Here is a 20,298-nt window from a genome sequence, read left to right as displayed (position 1 = left end):
ATATCTAGCGTATACGTAGCTACTACTAGGCCTTCGAGAGAGTAGACTGCTTACCGCTAGCTTCGATAATATCTCTTAAGTACTAACTAGGCTAAAGTAGAAGGATATTAGTATCGGTAGAATTTCTATATTTATAGATACTCGCTACGGATATACAAATGTCTTAGATCTCTTTCTTATATTAAAGGACGGAAACTAACACTACTACTACTACTTATAGCAATAGTATAGGCTACCGAGGGTAACATAACCTATAGCAATATAGGCAGCTATGTTTAGCAAGATAGGATAACGAGACTGTCGCTTAGGCTAATAACTAGAGCCCTGCAATATAGGCATTGTAGAAGTGTGACATAAACAATGTGCTATACGAGGTTGATAATCTATCTATAATGCAGAAGGAGGCCTCTTATATAGGCTCAAAACTAGCCTATAGGTATAGGGCCGGTTACTAGCTAATATCCCTCCCTTTCTTCGTGTCTGACTAGATACGCTTTACATTGCGCGCTCAAAACAAACATATATGCATCCTTAGTGTTCTTAGCTAAGGCTATTTTCAGAACTCCGCAATAATACCCCCGGGGTAGTATTAATCCTAGATACTATAATTATGCAAAAACAACTTCCTAAGCAACACTATACAGACCTACTATTGCTTTAACGCGCCGTAATCCTTACTAGTAATAACCTTATCTGCTAGTCGGTTCTCGAAATCTCCTCCGTATATGTTAAAGCTATTAGCACCGAAGTACTATCCCTCGTAGAAAGCTTAATTAACGAGGAGGTTAGTAGCCTTTTCCTTCGTAGCATTCTCCTAATCGTATAGATATTCCTTAAGTCCCTCGTTATTAAGCTAAAGGATCTGTTTAACTTTATTCTAAATAACGTAACTTAACTAAGGAATCCTACTAACTAGGGCGTCGGAGATGCAACTAAGGCCTTCGACTAAGATAGCGGTAGGGAAGGGGAACGGTACGAAGGTATTCGAACCTAGAAGGGCGGTTAGATTGCGGTACGCCTTAGCAACCTCGGCGACGGTTAAGTTATCGTAACCCTTAATCTTAGTGCCGTCGATAACGCGAGAGTAGCCTAGGTTAATTAACATGCGGTTGCTCTTAGTCTTTAGATTACTATATAGTAGGTGTAGTATCTAAATAGAGACTTCGCACTCCTTTAGAGGGTTAAGGATCTACTCCGCCTTGCGCCCCTTACTATTAGGCTAACTATCGAATATATAGTCGAGGTTGTCGTCGGTAAGGTGCTTATTAGTAAGCTTACCGATCTTGCTTAGCGGGACTAGGCTACGAGCCTTAAGCTTCTTAACCTAGTTCGCAAAGACCTCGGGCTAATATATGCCTTCGATAATAGTAGAGTAGCTAGTCTTATCCTTAGATATAAGACAGACCTTAATGCGTAGGTAACTAGCACCCTTGCTAGCTGCGAGCTTAACTATATCTTGTCCGAGACGAGCAGACTCCTTAGAAGGACAGTTTTTATAGGTACCGCTAACCTTAAAGAACTTAGTAGGCTTAGGGATAGAGATAAGCTTATATACGTAATTAGGTCGAAGGGCGACAGCTAAGAGCTATAGGGTAGGGTGCTAGCGGACGATTTAGTTGCTTATACTATAAGTTTAAAGGGCATTGCGGCCTTCCTGCTTAGACTTAGGCATCGTACGTATATACTAAAGGTACATTTCAAACTCCTCCTATATTAGGTCGATAAGGAAAGGAAGATATGCTCTATAAGGCTCTTATAACTAGCTAAAGACTTAAGGGAAGATAGTATTGCTAGTCTAGCGAAAGCGGTCGAAGGAAGTGCCTTAGCTAAGGATGCCGGTAACGAACTTGCTCTAGCGATCCGTTAGCGTAAGGGCGCGAGTAATAGTACTAGTAGGGTTGAACGCGTAGAGTCTTAGAGATGTCGGGGCGGCAACAGGGCGTCTAGGAAACTAGTTAGTATAGGCCTAATTAGCCTTAAGGGTAGCGAAGGCGTCTTAATTAGAAACCTCGCGACTAATCTTTAATAGGCGGCCGACGAGGACAATCGCCTTAGTACTAGCATAGAGACTATAGACCTTAGCGGCCTTCTTAATATAGTTAGTATATATAGAGAACGGCTCTTCTCCTAGCTTACTAAGGTCGTCGAGCTGTTAATAGATAGATAGGGCGGTAGGAGCTTTACCTATATCGGCTTTAGGAACTATATCGATCTTAGTAATAAGGTACGTAATAGAGTCGCCCTTATAAGAACTATAGATATTCTTAGTTAATAGGATCGGCGAGAGCCCTCTATCTCTACGCTCGCTAAAGGAGCCTTCGGAGGAGACATCTTCTAGTAGTATATCTAGTATATTAATATCCGAGTTACTATAGTTAGTACTATAGTTAGCCCTAAAAGGGGCGCTATACTTCTTAGTAGCCTTACGGAGGGCCTAGCGAGCATGCAATACCTTCTTGCGCGCTGCTTCGGCCTTAGCGCGCTCGTCCTTAACTTCCTAAGGGACCTTACGGTTACGAGTCGAGCGACGGTCTTAAGCCTATATCTCCGCAGCGAGCGCGAGACTAGTAGCCGTATCGGCCTCTATTTCTAGGCGAAGAGCCTTGCGTTTAAGGACATTAACAATAGGAGCCTCTTAACCTTTAACAATAAAACCTATACTATTAATGCGATAGCTCTTCTCTTTTAGTAGATCCTTAGTTGTCTGTATATTAAGATCGATCTAGACAATTGCATCGTAGTACCGCTTCTAGTAGGATATCGTAAAGTCGTTAAGCGTAAAGGACAAGTTAAGTAACTGCTTGCCTACCTTCTTACTAGCGGTAGATACACGATAGATTATAGTACGGGAAAGGTGCTTAGCGCCTTAACGACGGACCTTATACTTATTAACGAACGAAGAGACCTGCTTTATACGCTCTTATCTACCGTAGGCGAAGTTAATAAGGCTCTTAGGAAGACTGCTTAGTCCTCCCTAATATTCGAAGGCCTAGTCGAGGGTCTTAAAGTGCAAACGAATCTAGGTGCCGGCTATCTCGAGGCTATAGACGATAGGAAAGGCTTGTTCGATATCTATATCGTTAAGGACCTCGCGCTTAAAGATACGCTTACCGATAGACTAACGCAAGTTGTTTATACCGTACGTAACTAAGATAGGAGCCTTCTTAATGTTCCTATTAATAACGCGTAGTAGGGTACGAGCGTTCTAGATCTTCTCTTAAGGGTCTTTAAGGGCGGTAACGATCTAGAAGTAGTGCTCGAGGCTAGTTGCAGTAGCTAAGGCGCTATCGGAGGGGGCTTCGATCGGGACTAGTACGCCTAGGTTTAGGGCTAGTAGGTTGCTGCTACTACTAGCGCCTAGCGGATTTAGGGCGCCGGAAGACATCTTAGTCGACCGGAGCGGAAAGGAGTTAGTAACGAGCCTATAAAAACGTTCGTAGCTTATTAATAATAATTAAAGGGTTTAGATAGAAGAGAGGGGGGGGGTAGGCGGTAGTAAGTTAGTTAGTACTCGAGTAGAAGAAAGAGCTTAGAAGGCTCGCCTTAAATAGGGTGCGAAGGTAGCGTAGTCCGTATATTCTAGTAAAGCAAACGGATAACGATTATATATAGACCCTAAAAAGTGAAGCTATATACGAGACTCCTTTATTAGTAGAGCGGCTAAAGTTTAACAATCGATCTAGCTAATTGCTAGTAGCGACTACGCGCCTTTATTAACCTCTAGCTTTCGTAGATTCCCGCGTACTCGAAATGCGACTAGTTAGTTCGAGTACCTAGTAGTAATCTATAGTAGTAAGGCTAGCGGGACTAATAACACCCCCGGGGTAGTATTAGCTTTTCTCTAGAGATGCTCGGCAACTAGGAGCAAATCGCCTAGGCCTAGCGTAGCTTGTATTAGCCTATAGCACTATCGTTATAGATATAGCATTACCTTTTATAGCAGCAGGCATATAAACGTAGCCCGTGCGTTCTTCTTTCTTCTAGACACTAAGCTTAGCGGCCTAAGGTCCCTATTCTTAGAGGCTATAGGCCTAGGTTGCTGTATCTATCTAAGAGCTAGGAAGGGAGAGGGATCCTCCCTTTCTTAGTGTCCTATATAGCTAGTGCTAATTAGGGCAGGAACATCCTCTAGCAGAGTATCTTGTTGTCGTTATTACTTAAGGAAGGTTGCTAGAGTCTAGAAATCTAGAGGGAAGTAGTCCTAGAAGGGTAGAGGGGTTAGGTTCGGCTATCTTCCTAATACTACCCTCGGGGTATTATTAGGAAAACACGCCTCGTATAGTTCTATCTAAGGAAACAAGAGCAAAGGAATAAAGTTATAGCAACATTAATCGAAAGCAAAGGCAAAGCAAAGGACAATAACAAGATAAACTAAAAGCAATAAACGAGAGCATAAACATTAGTAGGAACGGATAGTAGGTAAGGACTAAAGGTATAGGGCGGCGCTGCATTAATAGCGCGGAGAACGATTAATAAGGGCAAGGAAGCAACGTAGCAGAGGTAGATAGAGGTAAGGAAGAGCAAGCAATTATTTAGTCTCGGGGTCGTCTAGCTATAATTCTAGGCGGTCTTTATCGCTAGACTAGTTAGGTTCCTCGGAGTTAGAGTTAGATAGCTAGAAGTCTAGTTCACTATTAGAATCGGAAACGCTCTATACATAGTTAATCCGTATATAACCCTCCCTTTATTCTTAAGTTATTCCTAATAGCTTACTAAGACGAATCTAGGGATAGGCATAGTTCTTAGGCAGAACAGGATCTATAATAGCGGTAGGATCCTCCTCCCGATAGGCATCTAAGGACGGTAGAGGGTCCGTAGAGGCACTAACTTCCTCCTCGGTCGGCGGAGGGCGGGCAGGTTCGCGTAACTTAACGATCTTCTTTAGATTGGCCCGAGGGTAAGAGTGCTTTAAGGTAGCACTATCTAGCTCCTAAAGAAGGTATACGGAACCCGAGTAAAGGACCTCCTTTACTCTATAAGGACCCTTCTACTTAAAGGCTAGCTTATAGGAGTAACTATACTCTAGTTCGGACCGGTATAGAAGGACTATATCGCTAACCTTTAGAGGTTCCTAATCAATAGTATTATAGTTATCAAAATACTACTTAGCCTCTTCCCGAAGCCGACGTTGTCGAGCAAGTCTCTCCTAAGAAGTAGTAGTTATATCCTTAAGAGCCTTAGCGCGTAGGGTAAGAAGATCTGCTCTAGTACGAACAGACCCCTAGTCGTAAACGCTATACGTACGGTAGGACAACTTAATCGGAAGAACGGCGTCCCTTCTAATTATAAGCTCTGCTAGCGTAAGTCTAGTCGTATCGATAATAGTAGTTCGATCCGCCTAGAGAAGGGCTAGAACGCGGGTAGAGATAGGAACGGACCTATCGCTACTATTAGTTATCTTAGATAGGGCATTAATTAACGACCGATAGCTGCGCTTAACAATAGCATTCGACTAGAGATAGTACAGGGAGATGCGAACGTTCTTAGCCCCGTACGAAACAAGTAGCGCTTAAACCTCCTTAGCTATATTGTTCGTAGCGTTGTCTAAGATAACCTCGTAAGGTGTTCCCTAGCGGCAAAACAGATCCTTAAACAGGAAAGTAGCTATATTACGGGTATTAATAGCACCGCAACCTTTATAGAAATAATAGGCCTCCGGCTATCGAGAAAGACCCTCTCGAATAATATATAGGCTGTTATTATAGCTAAGATAGACCCTATCGCTATACTACCGCTCCCTAACTAACTAGGCAGTAGGGATACGAAGCTCTCCTAGACGCCGGTAGCTGTTCCTAAAGTTACATTTAGGACAGCTCTTACAGTAGCGAGAGACATTAGCCTATACGCCGTCCTACTAATAGCGTCGACGAAGGACATCGAAGGTGCCCTCCGCCGCCCGGTAGCCGAGCTTATTATAAACAGAGCGAAGGATTTCTTATCGGGCTACTAGATCGTTAATAATACGCTAGAGCGGTATATTAATTATAGCCTGCCGCTAAAGGATGCGATCTTTAATAAGGAACCTCCGAGAATAGCGAATAATACGACAGTATTAACTCCTTAACAGACTAGGAGCTCTCTTCGTATAGGTAAGGAAGTAGGCGATATTATAGGAGTCGTCGGAGTAGACCCTATTAAGGATATTATCCCTACCTAGTTCGCCCGCCTTAGTATCGTCTTAGTCCTCGCCGTTAGTAGTAGGGTCGTCGTTAGGCTAGTTACTAGGTTAGTCGTCGGTAGTAGACCTAGTAATTACCGGCATAGCATTAATATAGAAGGCAGTAAAGAAGGTGCGGTTAATAACCGCGTCGATATCCTCTTCTTCTATTATCTCGGCGATGTCTTCCTCTATAGCAGGCCTTCTAGAAAGGCTATCCGGTCTAGTATGCTTCTTGCTAGGAATATAGAAGACGTCGAAATTAAACAAATAGATCTAGGCAACCTACCGAGCTATCGCAGAGTTAGGCAGGTCGGAGGCTATACGGTTAAGTTAATAGACTAGCGTCTAAGCGTCGACTTCTAGGCGAAAGAATACTCTAAAGAGCTAAGGTCGGAACTTCTTAAGAGCCTTATAGACACTAAGGCACTCTCGCTTGCTAGTATCGTATCGGGCCTCGATAGGTTTCTATAGACCGGACTCGTACCGAATAGGGTAACGTAAGGAGGGCTTCTTACGATTACACTATATTAGTATCTCGCCGTAGCCTTCCCCGCTCGAGTCGATAGCAACAATTAGCAGACCTACGCCTTCCGAGTAGTTAATAGAGGTAAGCGTAGGCGCGCTAACAAGTGCCTTAGTAACCTTGTCCTTAGCGGCTTAGTAAACGGAGGTCTATTTAAACTCTACATCCTTCTTAAGCAAGGCGTATAGAGGCTTGTATACTAACGCAAAGTTTTCGACCTAGATACGGAAGTAGGAGACTACTCTAAGCTAGATCCGGACATCTTTCTAATAGGTAGGGTCGGGCTAGGACACAATCTTTAGGACCCGTACATTATTAGGATAGCGGCCGTTCTTATTAGTTACAAACCCGACAATATTTATTCGTTTGTATAGGAGCTGAAGCTTCTCTCTATATACCGTTAGGTTAGCTCGCTCTAGGTCGTAGAGGACACTATCGAGGTTCTAAATATATTCGAGAAAGAACCTACGGATGCTAGGCTCTACTTCTTTATTGTCGTACCTAGTTTTAGGGCCCTTAATGCCGATGTCGTTAAGGAAAGGTATCGCTATATAGGAGATATAGGCCGCGAGGACTTAGTTTATAATACGAACGAACAAGGCTACGGAGTTAGTTACCCCTTAGGGAAGGGTAGTTTATCTATATAGCCTAAGAGGTATCTCGAAACTAGTAAGGTCGCGGCTATTAGGATAGAGAGGGATCTAGTCGTAGCCCGAGAAAACATTAACTAGTAAGGCTACAATATAGTTAGCAAAAGCTTCCGAGAACCTATTAGTCTCCGGAGGAAGATTAGTATCTCTAATCGTAACTACGTTAAACTTCTAGGTAGCGTTAATTAGCCGATACTTCTTTAGTTCCCTAGGAGCTATCTTCTTCTAAACTAGGAAGTATAGGTTGCGATACGAGGCATAGGAAGGCTCTAAGGTGCTAGCCTTTACACGCTGCCGTATTATGTCCTTAACTACACCTCTTAGGCTTAGGTTTAGCTTAAACCCTAGGTAAGCCTAAGGCTTATACTCGATCGTTCGGATCCTCTATAGAGGGGCAACCTCCGGGTTAATCCTGCCTAGATACGTAAAGTTATATACTAATACGGCTTCGCGGTTATATAGAAGCTCGTATAGCAAATCCAGTTTAAGATCCGAAAGCTCGATACTAGGTTTAATGTTCGCTAGTCTCTCCGGCGTTAGCCTCGATCCCCTAGGAATAGCGGAGAACTTTTTAGTAATATACCTCTAGTCGTATAGACTATCCCTAGGTGTTAATATCGCTTCGCGGTTAAGGCACTTTTATCGCTAGTTAGGATTTCCGCTAGGATTAGACCTATCGGTTATATATACGCTGCCTTTTATAGGCTTAATCTTATTAGCTACCCTCTTATATAGAGTATATATACTAACCGCTCGTAATACCCGAGCTCTCTCTCTTTAACGTTAGGCCCGGAGATTAGCGCAATAGAATAGCGCGTAAACTTCATTAAAAGTCTCCTTTAGTCGGTAGGTATGTAGCTAGTAATCCTAATTTATAATTCCGGCGAAAACGTTAGATTCCTAATAACACCCCCGGGGTAGTATTAGCTCGGCGTTCTAATTAGTTAGTTCGGATTCGGGTAGATCCGCTTCCGGCGGCGATGCCTACGATAGCATTATTACCGAGATTCGTGTACTAGGTAGTCGTTACACTATTATGCTCGCTATCGCTTCGAGCATTCGTCTCCTTAGTATAGAGCCTAGAAACTAGCCTTGTCGTACGGAGCGGCGTACCTCTAGATATAACCTATTTAAGCTACATTAACTTATAGCGCAGATTGCCGGTCTTATAACCGCGCTATAGCGTTTCCCGAAGAGCGCTTAGAAGCAGTAAGGATATCCTCGTAGGACTTGCAGCTAGTGTTTCCGATATAACTAGTAAATACAACTCGGTTGCCCTTCTAGTTAGCGATAGTTCCTTCCTAGGAGCTATCGTCGCAGTTGCGCTAGATATCCTAGGTTATGCGAGACTATAGTCGACCTAGAATAATTGGCGTATTCGGGTTAGCGGCAATCTAGAAGGTAAAGGAAAAGCATATACCGAAAGCGTCTACTATAACATTATAGTAGGCACCTACTAGCGCAACCTCCCTATTTACTCCCTATATACTAAGGGAAATATCTCTATTTATTAGCAGTCGGAGCTGTTTAGCCTAGCGCTCACTTATAATAAGTAACTCTAAACCGTTATTAAGCATTGCTAGCAACTGCTAACTATAGCTTCCGATAGTAACTTAAATATAGATAGCGGGAACGACGGTAAAGGAACGGGTAACTGCGGAAAGGTCTATATTATTAGGGATAGAGTAAAGTTCCTTAGGTCGAGGAGGTCCTACTCGACCGATTTGTTAGCCTATAAATCGGACAGCCTTAATAGAAACTAAAACCGAAGTAGAGTCGGCATTATTATTATCCCCTCGGCCTATCTCCTTAATCCCCTCTTCGTTAGCATTATCGATAGTCTCCTAGCTCTCGTAGGTTACTAATTCGCCTTCTACTAACTCCTAGGCCCCTAAAAATTTAGGAAGGAACTATAGGGAAGAGACGTCGATATAGTCCTCCCGCCCCTATTTACGTCGGAGGGCTATAAGGTCTTTTATAAAGGTAGCATCGTTAGGAATCCGGCTCTAGAACAGGTTAGTAGGCAAACCGTATACTAGAAGCTCCCCTATAAACACGTTAGACTTAAGGTCTAGGAACTATAAAGCCTAGAAGAGAGCATTTGCCTTTATGTCGTAAGAGTTAGTAGGCCCGGCACTATACTTCTTTATATACCTATTAAAGCGAAAGCTCTTTAGGTCGGCTAACTTTCGCTTATAGGCCGGCGGGTTAGCTAGGCCTAGGGTACTACTAAGGTCGGTAGTAGCATCCTCTATATCGATATCTAGAGTTTCTAGTACCTCCGGAGTAGCTATACTAGCTCGGGTTGCACGGTCTTTAGCTGTCTAGAGTGTTTTGGTTTTAGCGACTAATTCTCGCTGTTTCTTAGCCTTATTAGCTGCCTGCTTCTTAAGTATCCTAGTAGGGGCTGCCGTACTAGGGCGGGTAGGGTTCTGCGGGCTCTTACCCTTGCCCTAGGACTAGGTTTAGGACCTTGTAGCAGCGTAGACATCTGTACTGTTCTTAGTAACCGCGTAAATATTAGTAACTGCGTCCGGGTCCTAAGACATAAAGTTGACTTTAATAGGCTTAGTAGTACTATTACTGCTCCGCTCCTTAACCTGTTTTGCCCTAACCTTCTAAGTTTCTCGTTTAGCAATAGCGGCGAGGGTACTATTCCTAGTATCCTTAAACTCGATCTTACTACTATACTTCTTCTCTAGAAGACTCCTAAGTTAGGGTAGCTTCGGAGCTCTACGATCCTACTCGAAGTCAATCTTGTCGCCGGTATCGGTATAGTAGAACCGACTATTTACTTATATAACGAGCTTCCTCTTAAGAAGCTCCTTCTAGATAGGGTAGTCTAATTGAATATATTTGAAACCGCCGTATATCTAGCACTTGCTATCTAAGTTAGAATGGATCTTCCGTATAGCGTAGACGTTAACTAAAGGGGCCTTAGGGTAGTTAGGATCGGAGACCTAGTAGACTAGTAGTATATTCTTTAGTATACTAGCACTAAGGACCTCCCTAACTCGCTATAGTGCTTTCGTATTAAAGTTAAGCTAGGCTAGGGATTCAGCCAAGTCCGTAACGTCCTAAGAATACTTAGTAACGGTAGGAGTTACGGTACTAGGACTACTTTGCGATTTAGGAAGAAACTTAGGCCCTCTAGTTCCCGAGGTATCGTTTCTTACCTAGGCTAGGTTATTCCGGTCCTCGCCGTAAATAAACTTCTTTGCATCGGCGGAGCTATTAATATCGTCCTTAATAGCCTCTAGGACCTCTTTATACTTCCTAAAGGTCTTAGGATTGGCTTCGCTAAGCTTGTAGCGACGGAAGACACGCTTAGCTATAGACTACAGCAACCCTTTAAGGAGCAGCCTCGTTCTCTAAGAATTCTCGAGGTCCTACTAGTCGATACCGTCCGCTAACTTAACAAACTCGCGGACGTACTCCTTTAGGTCGTTATCTTCGGTACGCCTCTCTATATAGAGGTTCTTAAGCTACGTACGACTGCCTTTAATGCGACGGCTATCGCGATCCCGATACTCCCTTATAAAGGCCTACTTAAAGACCTCCTAGTCGGCATTAGACTTGTCGTCCTTTTCTAGGTAGCTAACTAGGGTTCTAAGGGTTCGGTAAAGCTTAGTAATAGTAGTCCTCGTAAGGGACCGGACCTTGTACTAGTCCGACTCCTCTTCGAGTCCGTACTCGGCTAAGTTGTCCTTAAAGCGTTCTACGTACGCCGTAGCGTTCTACCCTTCGAATAAAGGGTTCCTACTGCTTCCTAGCTCTAGCGGGCGACGCCTGTTCTAACGGAGAAGGTTAGTTTGCCCTTAAATTATCTTTATAACGACATTATAGAGGGCCTCGGGCGTAGAAGGCTCGATAGCCCCTAGTTCGACGGCGCTTATAATAACTAGTCGTCGCCTAATTTCTTCGTTAATAGGGTCCGGTAGGTTATTAGATTCCGAAGATTCCGCTAATTCGTAATGCTCGCTTCCGCTAGAGCTTATTCGATTGTTATAAAGTAGTTAAAATGAAGTGCTATAAGAAAGTGTTTTTAGTATATATTATAGGTTTAGTTTGTCTCGATATTGCTATACGAGAAAATAGTGTACTAGGCTGTTTTCTTCTAATATTACCCCTAGGGTAGTATTAGAGTTTAGCCTCCTAGGGGTCGCCTATACACCCCTAGGAGCTAAGTTTAGTATTAGACGAAAGCCGCTCGGAGGGAGAGACTACAATCTCTATTTATACCTAGATCCTAGAAACTAGCTCGTATCTCCTTTAGCTAGGCGGGGGGGCGGGGACCTTCTTTCTCTAGTAGAAGGCTAAGTACTGTCCGAACGAGGCAGCGAATCCCGAAACAGTCTACCCGGTTAATAGGGGAACTGTCTAGGCATCCGACCTATAATCTAGAAATTGCTATCGTATAGATAGTCTTAGCAAACTAAGCAAGGCCGATAGGTAATTAGTCTATCTCCTCCTTAGGCGGGGCTTATCTCGAGTAAGCGGTACTAAATAGGTCTTCGACCCGGAGCCGAGTCCTTAGAAGCTAGCTATAGTTATAGACTAAGCCCTAAGCTATAATAGTCCTAAGGGTTTGTAGCTTTTCGGGGTTAAAGCGATGCCCTCGTTAAGAGGTTTCTCTACTTATCGTAACGGCCCCTTAAGATACTTCGGTATCGTCCGTATCGTAGGCTCTTATCGTACCCTCGCTTCGGTTATAGCTATTCGTACCTAGAGACTACCTTTAACATATCCGAACCTATTAGATATAAAGAGATAGCCCTACCTTCGGCTCTAATAAAGGACGGAAACTAACACTACTACTACTACTTATAGCAATAGTATAGGCTACCGAGGGTAATATAACCTATAGCAATATAGGTAGCTATGTTTAGCAAGATAGGATAACGAGACTGTCGCTTAGGCTAATAACTAGAGCCCTACAATATAGGCATTATAGAAGTGTAATATAAACAATATGCTATACGAGGTTGATAATCTATCTATAATGCAGAAGGAGGCCTCTTATATAGGCTTAAAACTGGCCTATAGGTATAGGGCCGGTTACTAGCTAATAATATCTACCTATTCTATATACTATCCTCTAACTCCCTCCCCTACTCCCTAGTAATATCCTTCTATCTACTACCTGCGTACCTAGTTAGAAGATATTTAGAGTATACTACTTAGAGTATAATTCTCTTTGCCGCTTTTCTATATACTTAGTAAGGCTTTATAAATATAGAAATTAATAAAAATGGTATAATGCTATGCAGGTAATTACTGTGCCAATGTTTACCATCCGAGTAATTACTATGCTAATGTCTATGCCAATGTACTAGAATATTCCCATTTGAGAAATGCTAGCCAATGTTGCCAATCCGATCCCATCCGAGTAATTACCATGCCAATGTGTCCCATTTGAGTATTTACCCGCAAGGCTCTGCACAGCGCCCGCCTTCGCGGTGGAGCACAAGTTCGCTTCCAGCATCACATCTGCTCGCTCTTTGCCCATTTCCGACTGGCCGACGCCTAATACGCAGCTTTGTGGACGATGTCCGCGTGTACGTCGCGAGAAGAGCGCGCTGATGGAAGCGGCGGTGCGATGGTCGCCGTTCTCGACCGGCGATAGAGAGAAATTCCTCCTTGTTGATGTTACCGATCAAAGCATCACCTTGAACGAAATCGACCATCGGAACAATGAACGCATCAAATTCCACGCGGTTGCCAAGTATGGTAGACTGCCGAACTTCGGCGCCTTTGACTGGTCGAAGACGGACGAGGAGATCGTGGCCTTGGGTTTGGTCTCTGGCAGTGCGTGTCTTATCAGGCTCAGCGAAGACGCCAGACCATCTGAGACTGTCGCCAACTTCAAGCTGAAGCAGCAGCGCAAATGTAACTCGATTGCACTCAGCACACAAAATTGGCTGGCGGTGGCATTGGACAAGACTCGTTCCGACAATTGTCTGAATATCTACGACGGCACGATCGATTCATCAAGCCAGGAACCCGTCAGAAGGCTGTGTCCAGCTGAAGTCGTATCAAGTGTCCGCTTTTTCCCAGGACAGCCACAAGAGCTTATTGTGGCTGCTCAGCGATCGTACATCCGGCTTTATGACCTGCGAGATGGCTATTTTGGTAGCAACAGCACTGCACAAGTGAGCACGCGAAATGTCAACAATATCGCTATTGACCCTTTGGATGAGAACTGCTTCGCTACTGCTGGGTCCACAGGAGAATCCTCGGTGACGGTATGGGACAAGCGCTGGATTTCGCAGAATGGCTCAGGTGGCGGAGGAGCGCTTTTCGAATTTCAGCCTGCCGTGGACAATTCTCAGCCTGCCACTGTATGGAGTCTACGTTACTCGGGTCAACGGCGAGGTCGACTCGCTATCTGCTCAAGTCGTGGTGAATTGAAGGTCATAGATATGGTTGAAGGTCACACTTCTTTGCTTCGAGGATCAGAATATTTTCCCACAAGTCAGCACATAGGCACGCTTTGGACGCAAAATCGATACGTAACACAGTCGAGAAATGTGCAACGACCGTCCCATGACGCAAAAGATGCGGCGGACAGTGCTCGGTTGATAGCCTTTGACTGGATCCTTGGGGGTGCAGAAGACTCAGAGCAGAAGGTGCTTGCGCTGCGCCCGAATAGAGGCGTTGCCCAGCTGCGTGTGCCATTCACGGTGCAGCACGCAACCGTGACACCGAGACATGATTTGAGCCTGGCCTTTGACAGCGTGTCGATTCTGGAAGCAAAGTCGCCTGTGGACTACTCAAGACCCCAAGCGCCGTACGAACAGCAGCGCACTGCAGAAGATTTTGGCCCTCTGGATTACAATGGCGAGCTCCAGAATGGCAGAGGCGAAGACGAGAAATTCACCTGCGACTTGGGCTCGCCACAGCTCGCGGGCATGCTTTCTACATCAAGCATCCAACGTGAACGATGCCGCCGCGGCTACCTATTCGACTGCCTCCTAAACAAGAGCATTGTGAGCGGCAACTGGCAACTCGAGCAGCTGTGGGACATCATCGATCGTTTCCGTTTGCAAGCTGCCAATGGTGGCATGATAGCTGAGCACCAGAGACTTGATCTTAGTTTCGTGGGTGTAGGGGCCGTGTGCACCGAGAAGATTGAAAATAATACAAATCGCTCCCTCTCTCCCTTGTCTGGCAAGGTTGGGGATGCAATAGCAGATCTTGCAGCGTCGAGAAATCTACCTCAATTCAGCGGCGAGAGAACAAACTTTCCAGATCATCGACAGCTTTGTCTTGAGATGTGTGGCTGGAAGTACACCGTGGAAACCTTGGAAGAAGAGTGCCAGGAACTCATCGACCGTGGTCTTTACTACCGAGCCATCGTCCAAGCGGTACTGCATGACTACAAGCACGTGGCCCTCAATATGCTTCGCTCCTTAATTCGCAGCAAAACGGTACCCAACATCGGCCTTGGTGCGCTGCTTGCCTCGGACACTATTAATGAGGATCAGAGAGAGATGTGCCAGTGGATGGCTGCAGACACTGACGATCCAGCCTTGAAAGCCTTGCTCACTTTCCTTCTGACAGGTAACTGGCGCGATGTGATGAAAACAAATTATTTACATCTCGGTTATCGTGTAGCACTGGGATTGAAGTATCTCAACGATACAGAGCTTCGAGGATTCATTCAAAGTGAGACTGCCAGGGCTATTAAGAATGGAGACTTGGAAGGAGTGCTGTTGACCGGCCTCGGCGAACAAGCTATGGATTTGTTCCAATCCTACTTGACTCGAACGAACGACTTGCAGACAGCCGTCTTGGCGACCGCGTTCACGAATCCTGCGTATGTGGACGATGTGCGTTGGGACATGTGGAAGGAAACATATTGGATGCAAATGCAAAGCGTAAGTGTTGGCTCATGCATAGGATTAGGAACACTTGCTGACTCGTGCACTTCTCCGCAATAGTGGCAGGCCTTCACGCATCGAAGTCAATTCATCGTGCAGCATAGTCTCATGGCAAGGACTCCAGAAGGGCGCAGTCTGCTTCAAGTCCCACGGGCAAGCGTTACTCTGCAGTGTAGTCACTGTCAGCTCGCACTGACCAAATATGATGGCCGGAACAGCTCACCCCGAATCTCAACCCCTCCCTCCGTCGCCAAGGGCACTGCTGCGATTGCAGCGGGCATCGTTTGTCCCAAGTGTGGAAGACATATGCCTCGTTGTGGAATATGCAAGAAGTGGCTCGGCACACCAGATCCAAATCGTCGTGGGGGAGCGAAGGAGTTGCAGAAGCTCAATGAGATGATGGCAAAATTCTTGACATTCTGTGTAAGCTGTGAGCATGGCTTCCATGCAGACCATGCGATGCTGTGGTTCAAGAAGCACGAGAAGTGCCCGGTGCCAGGTTGCGATTGCTTATGCACAGTCAAATAGATTTGGAGCAATCCATGATATCAATCTCGAGAGTGTTTGACCACACTGATTTGCCGGCTCGAAGAAATAGTTAGAGATCAATGTAAATTGTGCAAGCTACACAAGTCCACGCGAGTGCGTGGCGTACATGTAGCGTAGCGTGTAGGCGTAGGCGAGCGTGTAGGCGGATAAGGACTCGAGGAGCAAGGTGCGTTTACATCACCACGATCCCCTGTGATAGGGAGGCCCATACATACCAGATTGTCAATGGAGGTTCTCACCGCCTCCTCTACTAGCCTACCTCTACGACCAACTTTCTATGTTTGCCCTCGTACTATACTCGCTGTTGACTCGTAAAATGCCTCTACGTATCGATCTCTCGCTATAGAGGGCTTAGATAACCTTATAAGTCAATAGCGGTACTATATAAGGCGAAATCCTATAGTAACTTATATAAGAGACTAGTTACTAGATAGCTCTTTCTACGCTTTGTCGGAGGCTTAAGGAATAGGGGGTTAATTATAGCTATTACGCTTACTATAACCGAGTTAATAATATCGAGGTACTAAAGATCCGAGTCGTATATACCTTCTCCGCTTTACGCTTAACTAATAAAGAAGCGGTTAAAGTACTAAAGATAGATAGATTTAATATTAGCTAGCAGAGATATTAACAGATACGTTAAGAGCTTAGATTAAAGAAGGCATTATCGCGAGATAGATAGATAGAAGCGGAAGAGGAGATAGTAGAGGTCTTATAGGAAGAGCTCGAGAAGTCTATAGTAGAGTCCTTCGGCCGACGGCACCTATATACCTATATTAGGTCTAAATACAATATTATTAGTAGAGATCGGCTATATCGTATAGCTTGCTTACTAAATCCTAAAGGGTTGCGAGTCCGCCGCGAGCGGGCGCGAGAGCACTATAGAGCGATTGTTATACTAGGCCCTAGCTACGCAATATTAATAGATGCTTACTATAAATTCGAGTATTAGGGGATACAGATCTACGTAGCTATTAATGTCTACTCGCGTTATATTATCTAGGTCTACGTAGGGATTACTAGCCGTATAGCTATATCCGTACTCGCTTAATATATTGCAACGATTAAGAATAGTAGTGTAATGCTATAGATTATCCGATTAGACCGTAGGGCGGAAACGATTCTAGCTGCGGACGCTTACTATACGACTCGCCTTGCGACTCGCCTTACGACTCGTAGTAACCCGGATCCGGAACTAGAACTAGAACTACTAGCTTTCGAAGACTGCTTTAAATACAGTACGAGCAAGATAAACTAGCGGATCGAGGTATAGTAGCGCTAGCAAGCACCCGCATTAAATAGCTAGAGGGGCTATTTTTACGAGTTGCTACGCGAGTTACTATACGATACTAAATTGCTAGCCGATCGGATTGCCTTCCTTGCAGTCTATATACTAATTATACGCTATAAAGTCCTCGAATTTGTTTACCTCTAGAATAGCTATCGGATTAGGAAGCAGGCTAATCGACTATACGTCGTACTAGGTATTCCGTATATTCTATACTATTATCTAGAGCTAAGCGGGCATTCTTATTAAGGTATTCCTATGCCTAATAGCGTACTTGATAATATAGAGCAAGACCTTTAAGGATTCGGTATATATTAGATTCTATAGTACTCGCTATAGACTCGCTATAGACTCGCTAATAGACTCGCTAATTCCTAGATCTTAAAGCCTACCTGCCCGAGGCTACGCTTACTTAGTGTTAGATAGCATTGTAGACTCGCGGCTTCTCGTATCTAGTTAGTAGTAGCGAGAATAATAGCGATAGAGAGCGAGTTTACCGCTAGGTATACTTACTTCTTCGACAGCTAATTGCCGAGCATATAGCTACAGGGTTAGGGCCTAAACTAATAGAGTTAGACAAGCTATTAGCAGCTCGTAATTAGACGTTAGGTAGGGCGAATACCGGGGCTAGATTGATTAAGTTTGCAAATAATATATACTAATCTAAAATAAGGGATTTGCGAGCCGGCCGCGAGCCGGCCGCGAGTCGCTTATTTCAGTTCTATTTCCTTCTTAATCTTTTAATTCCTATCTTGTTCTACCTCTATACTACTACTATAGTTCTACCTTAGTTCTACTACTAACAATGCCTGTCTAGGGTACCTTTTGTACTATTACCGGCGCTAACTATGTAATACTATTAAAAGTATACGCATTCTATAACTAATATAGTCTTAAGAACCCTAATCTACTAACCGAGCGATTTATACGCGAGCCGTTAGTAGTAGCCGTAGCTACTGCCGCTGCTGCTACTACGAGTTTAACTACGAGTACGGTACGAGGCTTTAATGCGTTCCCTTCTCTACCTAAGGCGGCGAATACTATACGCAATGCTGCTATTTAGTAGTATAAGCTAACTTCTCGACTAAATACTAGATCTCGGAGCCTCTCGCAACGTCTACTAATACCTATACAACTATTAAAGGAGCTAACAAAGGTATTATTTACCTGCCGCTATTTAGTTTTTAGCTAGCGAGTAGAGGTTTCTCGTAGGGGTAGAGTCGACCTATAGGAATATAATCCGCTAGTCCTATAGACTTCTATTACTAATATCTAGTCTAATAAAGACTTCGAAGAAGCTAATATATTACTTATAGACTAGGTTCTTAGTCGGATTGACGCTAAGGACCTACCGTAAGGTAGCGTCTATTAGGTTAACGACTATGCGGACTACTTCTTCTATACTAATGTTATAGTAGGCACGGAACGCCGGGCCTGTATATACTTCCGTAGGACCGTAGATACTCTTACTAATACTATACTATTGCCTAACTACTAATCGTCCCTCGCGTAACAATTAGTAGCTTCGCTTTAGTTAGATCTAGATCCGTTTGAATAGTACCTAAGTACTAGACGAACGGGCACCTTAAAAAACTAAGAAACGCGACCGCGAGGTCCTATACTAGCGGTACCGACCTACCTACCTAACTATAATAACTACCTACGCTCGATATAGATACGATTACGATAGTCCTCTAAATTCCGTATATTATCTTCCGCATATATATAGCTATATACCGATAGCCCTCTAATCGACGGCGCCCTATAGCCCTCTAATCGCTAGACTAGGCGGCCCGCCTTCCTTATCTAGGTTTGTTTACCCTATACTAGCACCTACCGAAGCGGGCACCGGTCGAGGCAAGAGCCTATAAGTACCCTAACAGTTTCCCGACTTTAGTCTAGTTCCTTAACTCTATACTTATCCTACATTTTTATAAGATTACCGAGCCTACGCTTATTCTACAAATACGCTAGCTTCCGTACGCCCCGATTTAGACGCCTACTCGTTAAACATCGCTTTTTGCTTTAAGGAGTTCTTAGCTAACGCCGGTTACGCTAAGTTAGTGCACTAGAAGTAAAGAGACCCGCTTATAGCAATCGTTACGAAAATTACTACGTATTATTAGCCCCTAGAAGAATATATACTACGAAAACTCTCGGATACTAGAGGCGGTACTACCCTCGGTTTCCCTTAGGATTAGGCAGTTAACCGCTCTTTAGTTACGGTAGCAGCGAAGACGCTACTTGCTCTCCGTAACGAACTTGCAGTTTTAGATACGATAGGACCTAACGACTTAGCGGCTCCTACTCCGGAACTAGCACTACCCTTACTAGATATAGTAGTGCCTGCAAGTCTAAGTCCGGATACTAGCCTATAGCTACGTCGCCGTCGGACTATTTTAGTAGCTAGTATACGACGTGTTACGTATGTACGTTATAGGTCCTTACCGATTGTGTTCCCCCTAGGCCTACGAGAACTTAGTGCCTTAGAGCTATCGGTCCCGAGCAGTCCTAATCTGTCCTCGCCGGTTTTAGTCGGCCCTAAGTAGTAGAGTCCTAAACAGTAGGGTCCTAAGTAACACGGTCCTAAGCCCGAGTACTAGGATACGGAGCAGCAGAGTCCTAATTAGTAAGCTCCGGAGCAATAGAGCCCTAAGCCCGAGTAGTAGGAGCTTCCGGCTACGAGCAGTCTAGAGTCCCTTTTATTAGGTACTAAGCCTTACTAAGAGTCCTCTCTATTAGGTCCTAAGCTTTAGTATCGAGGTCCCGAGATATAGTAGCAAGGGCCCCGACAATAAGAGCCGTTAATCCTACCCGCTTCTACTAAAGATATAGCCGACATGTCCTAAAATATAAACCTAGAATTCTAGCGTACGGACTTAGTATACGTAGAACCTAGTATCGAGCGAGACCTACCTTCTCGATAGTAGATATAGCGCTGTAATAGGTTAGTCGACGCTTTCCTAGGCACAGAGGCTAGGCGTCTAGTCGCGGACCGCTAGCGTATACGCAATGCTAGCGCGGGACTATCCTCCTAAAACTAGCGAAACGGCAAGTAGCTAGCTTACGACAATCCCTAGCCTTAACGCCTACGAGAAGGCGCGCTACGCGAAGTTCTAGTATACGAGAACTAGAACGCCGCTAGCGCTAACGCGGCCGCTAAAGACGCTAACGGCGAAATCCTAAACGCCGCTAACCTAGCCGTTCTATGTAATAAGATACGCTAGCTATTTAGACAACTGTCA

The 20,298-nt window shown here is 44.5% G+C and overlaps 1 protein-coding gene across 1 annotated transcript; it reads left to right on the top strand.

Moving 5' to 3' along the window:
- Positions 1-12,915: 12,915 nt before the first annotated feature.
- MYCFIDRAFT_27436 (uncharacterized protein) lies at positions 12,916-15,744 on the top strand (the record flags this gene model as incomplete). The annotated part of the gene is made up of 2 exons (XM_007921629.1): positions 12,916-15,213; positions 15,277-15,744. The coding sequence occupies 2 exons, from the start codon at positions 12,916-12,918 to the stop codon at positions 15,742-15,744; spliced, it is 2,766 nt and encodes a 921-aa protein (XP_007919820.1).
- Positions 15,745-20,298: the final 4,554 nt, after the last annotated feature.

The sequence above is a fragment of the Pseudocercospora fijiensis genome (genome assembly GCF_000340215.1).
Source record: "Pseudocercospora fijiensis CIRAD86 unplaced genomic scaffold MYCFIscaffold_1, whole genome shotgun sequence".
Lineage (NCBI taxonomy): Eukaryota > Fungi > Ascomycota > Dothideomycetes > Mycosphaerellales > Mycosphaerellaceae > Pseudocercospora > Pseudocercospora fijiensis.
This window is presented reverse-complemented; position numbering and strand designations above follow the sequence as displayed.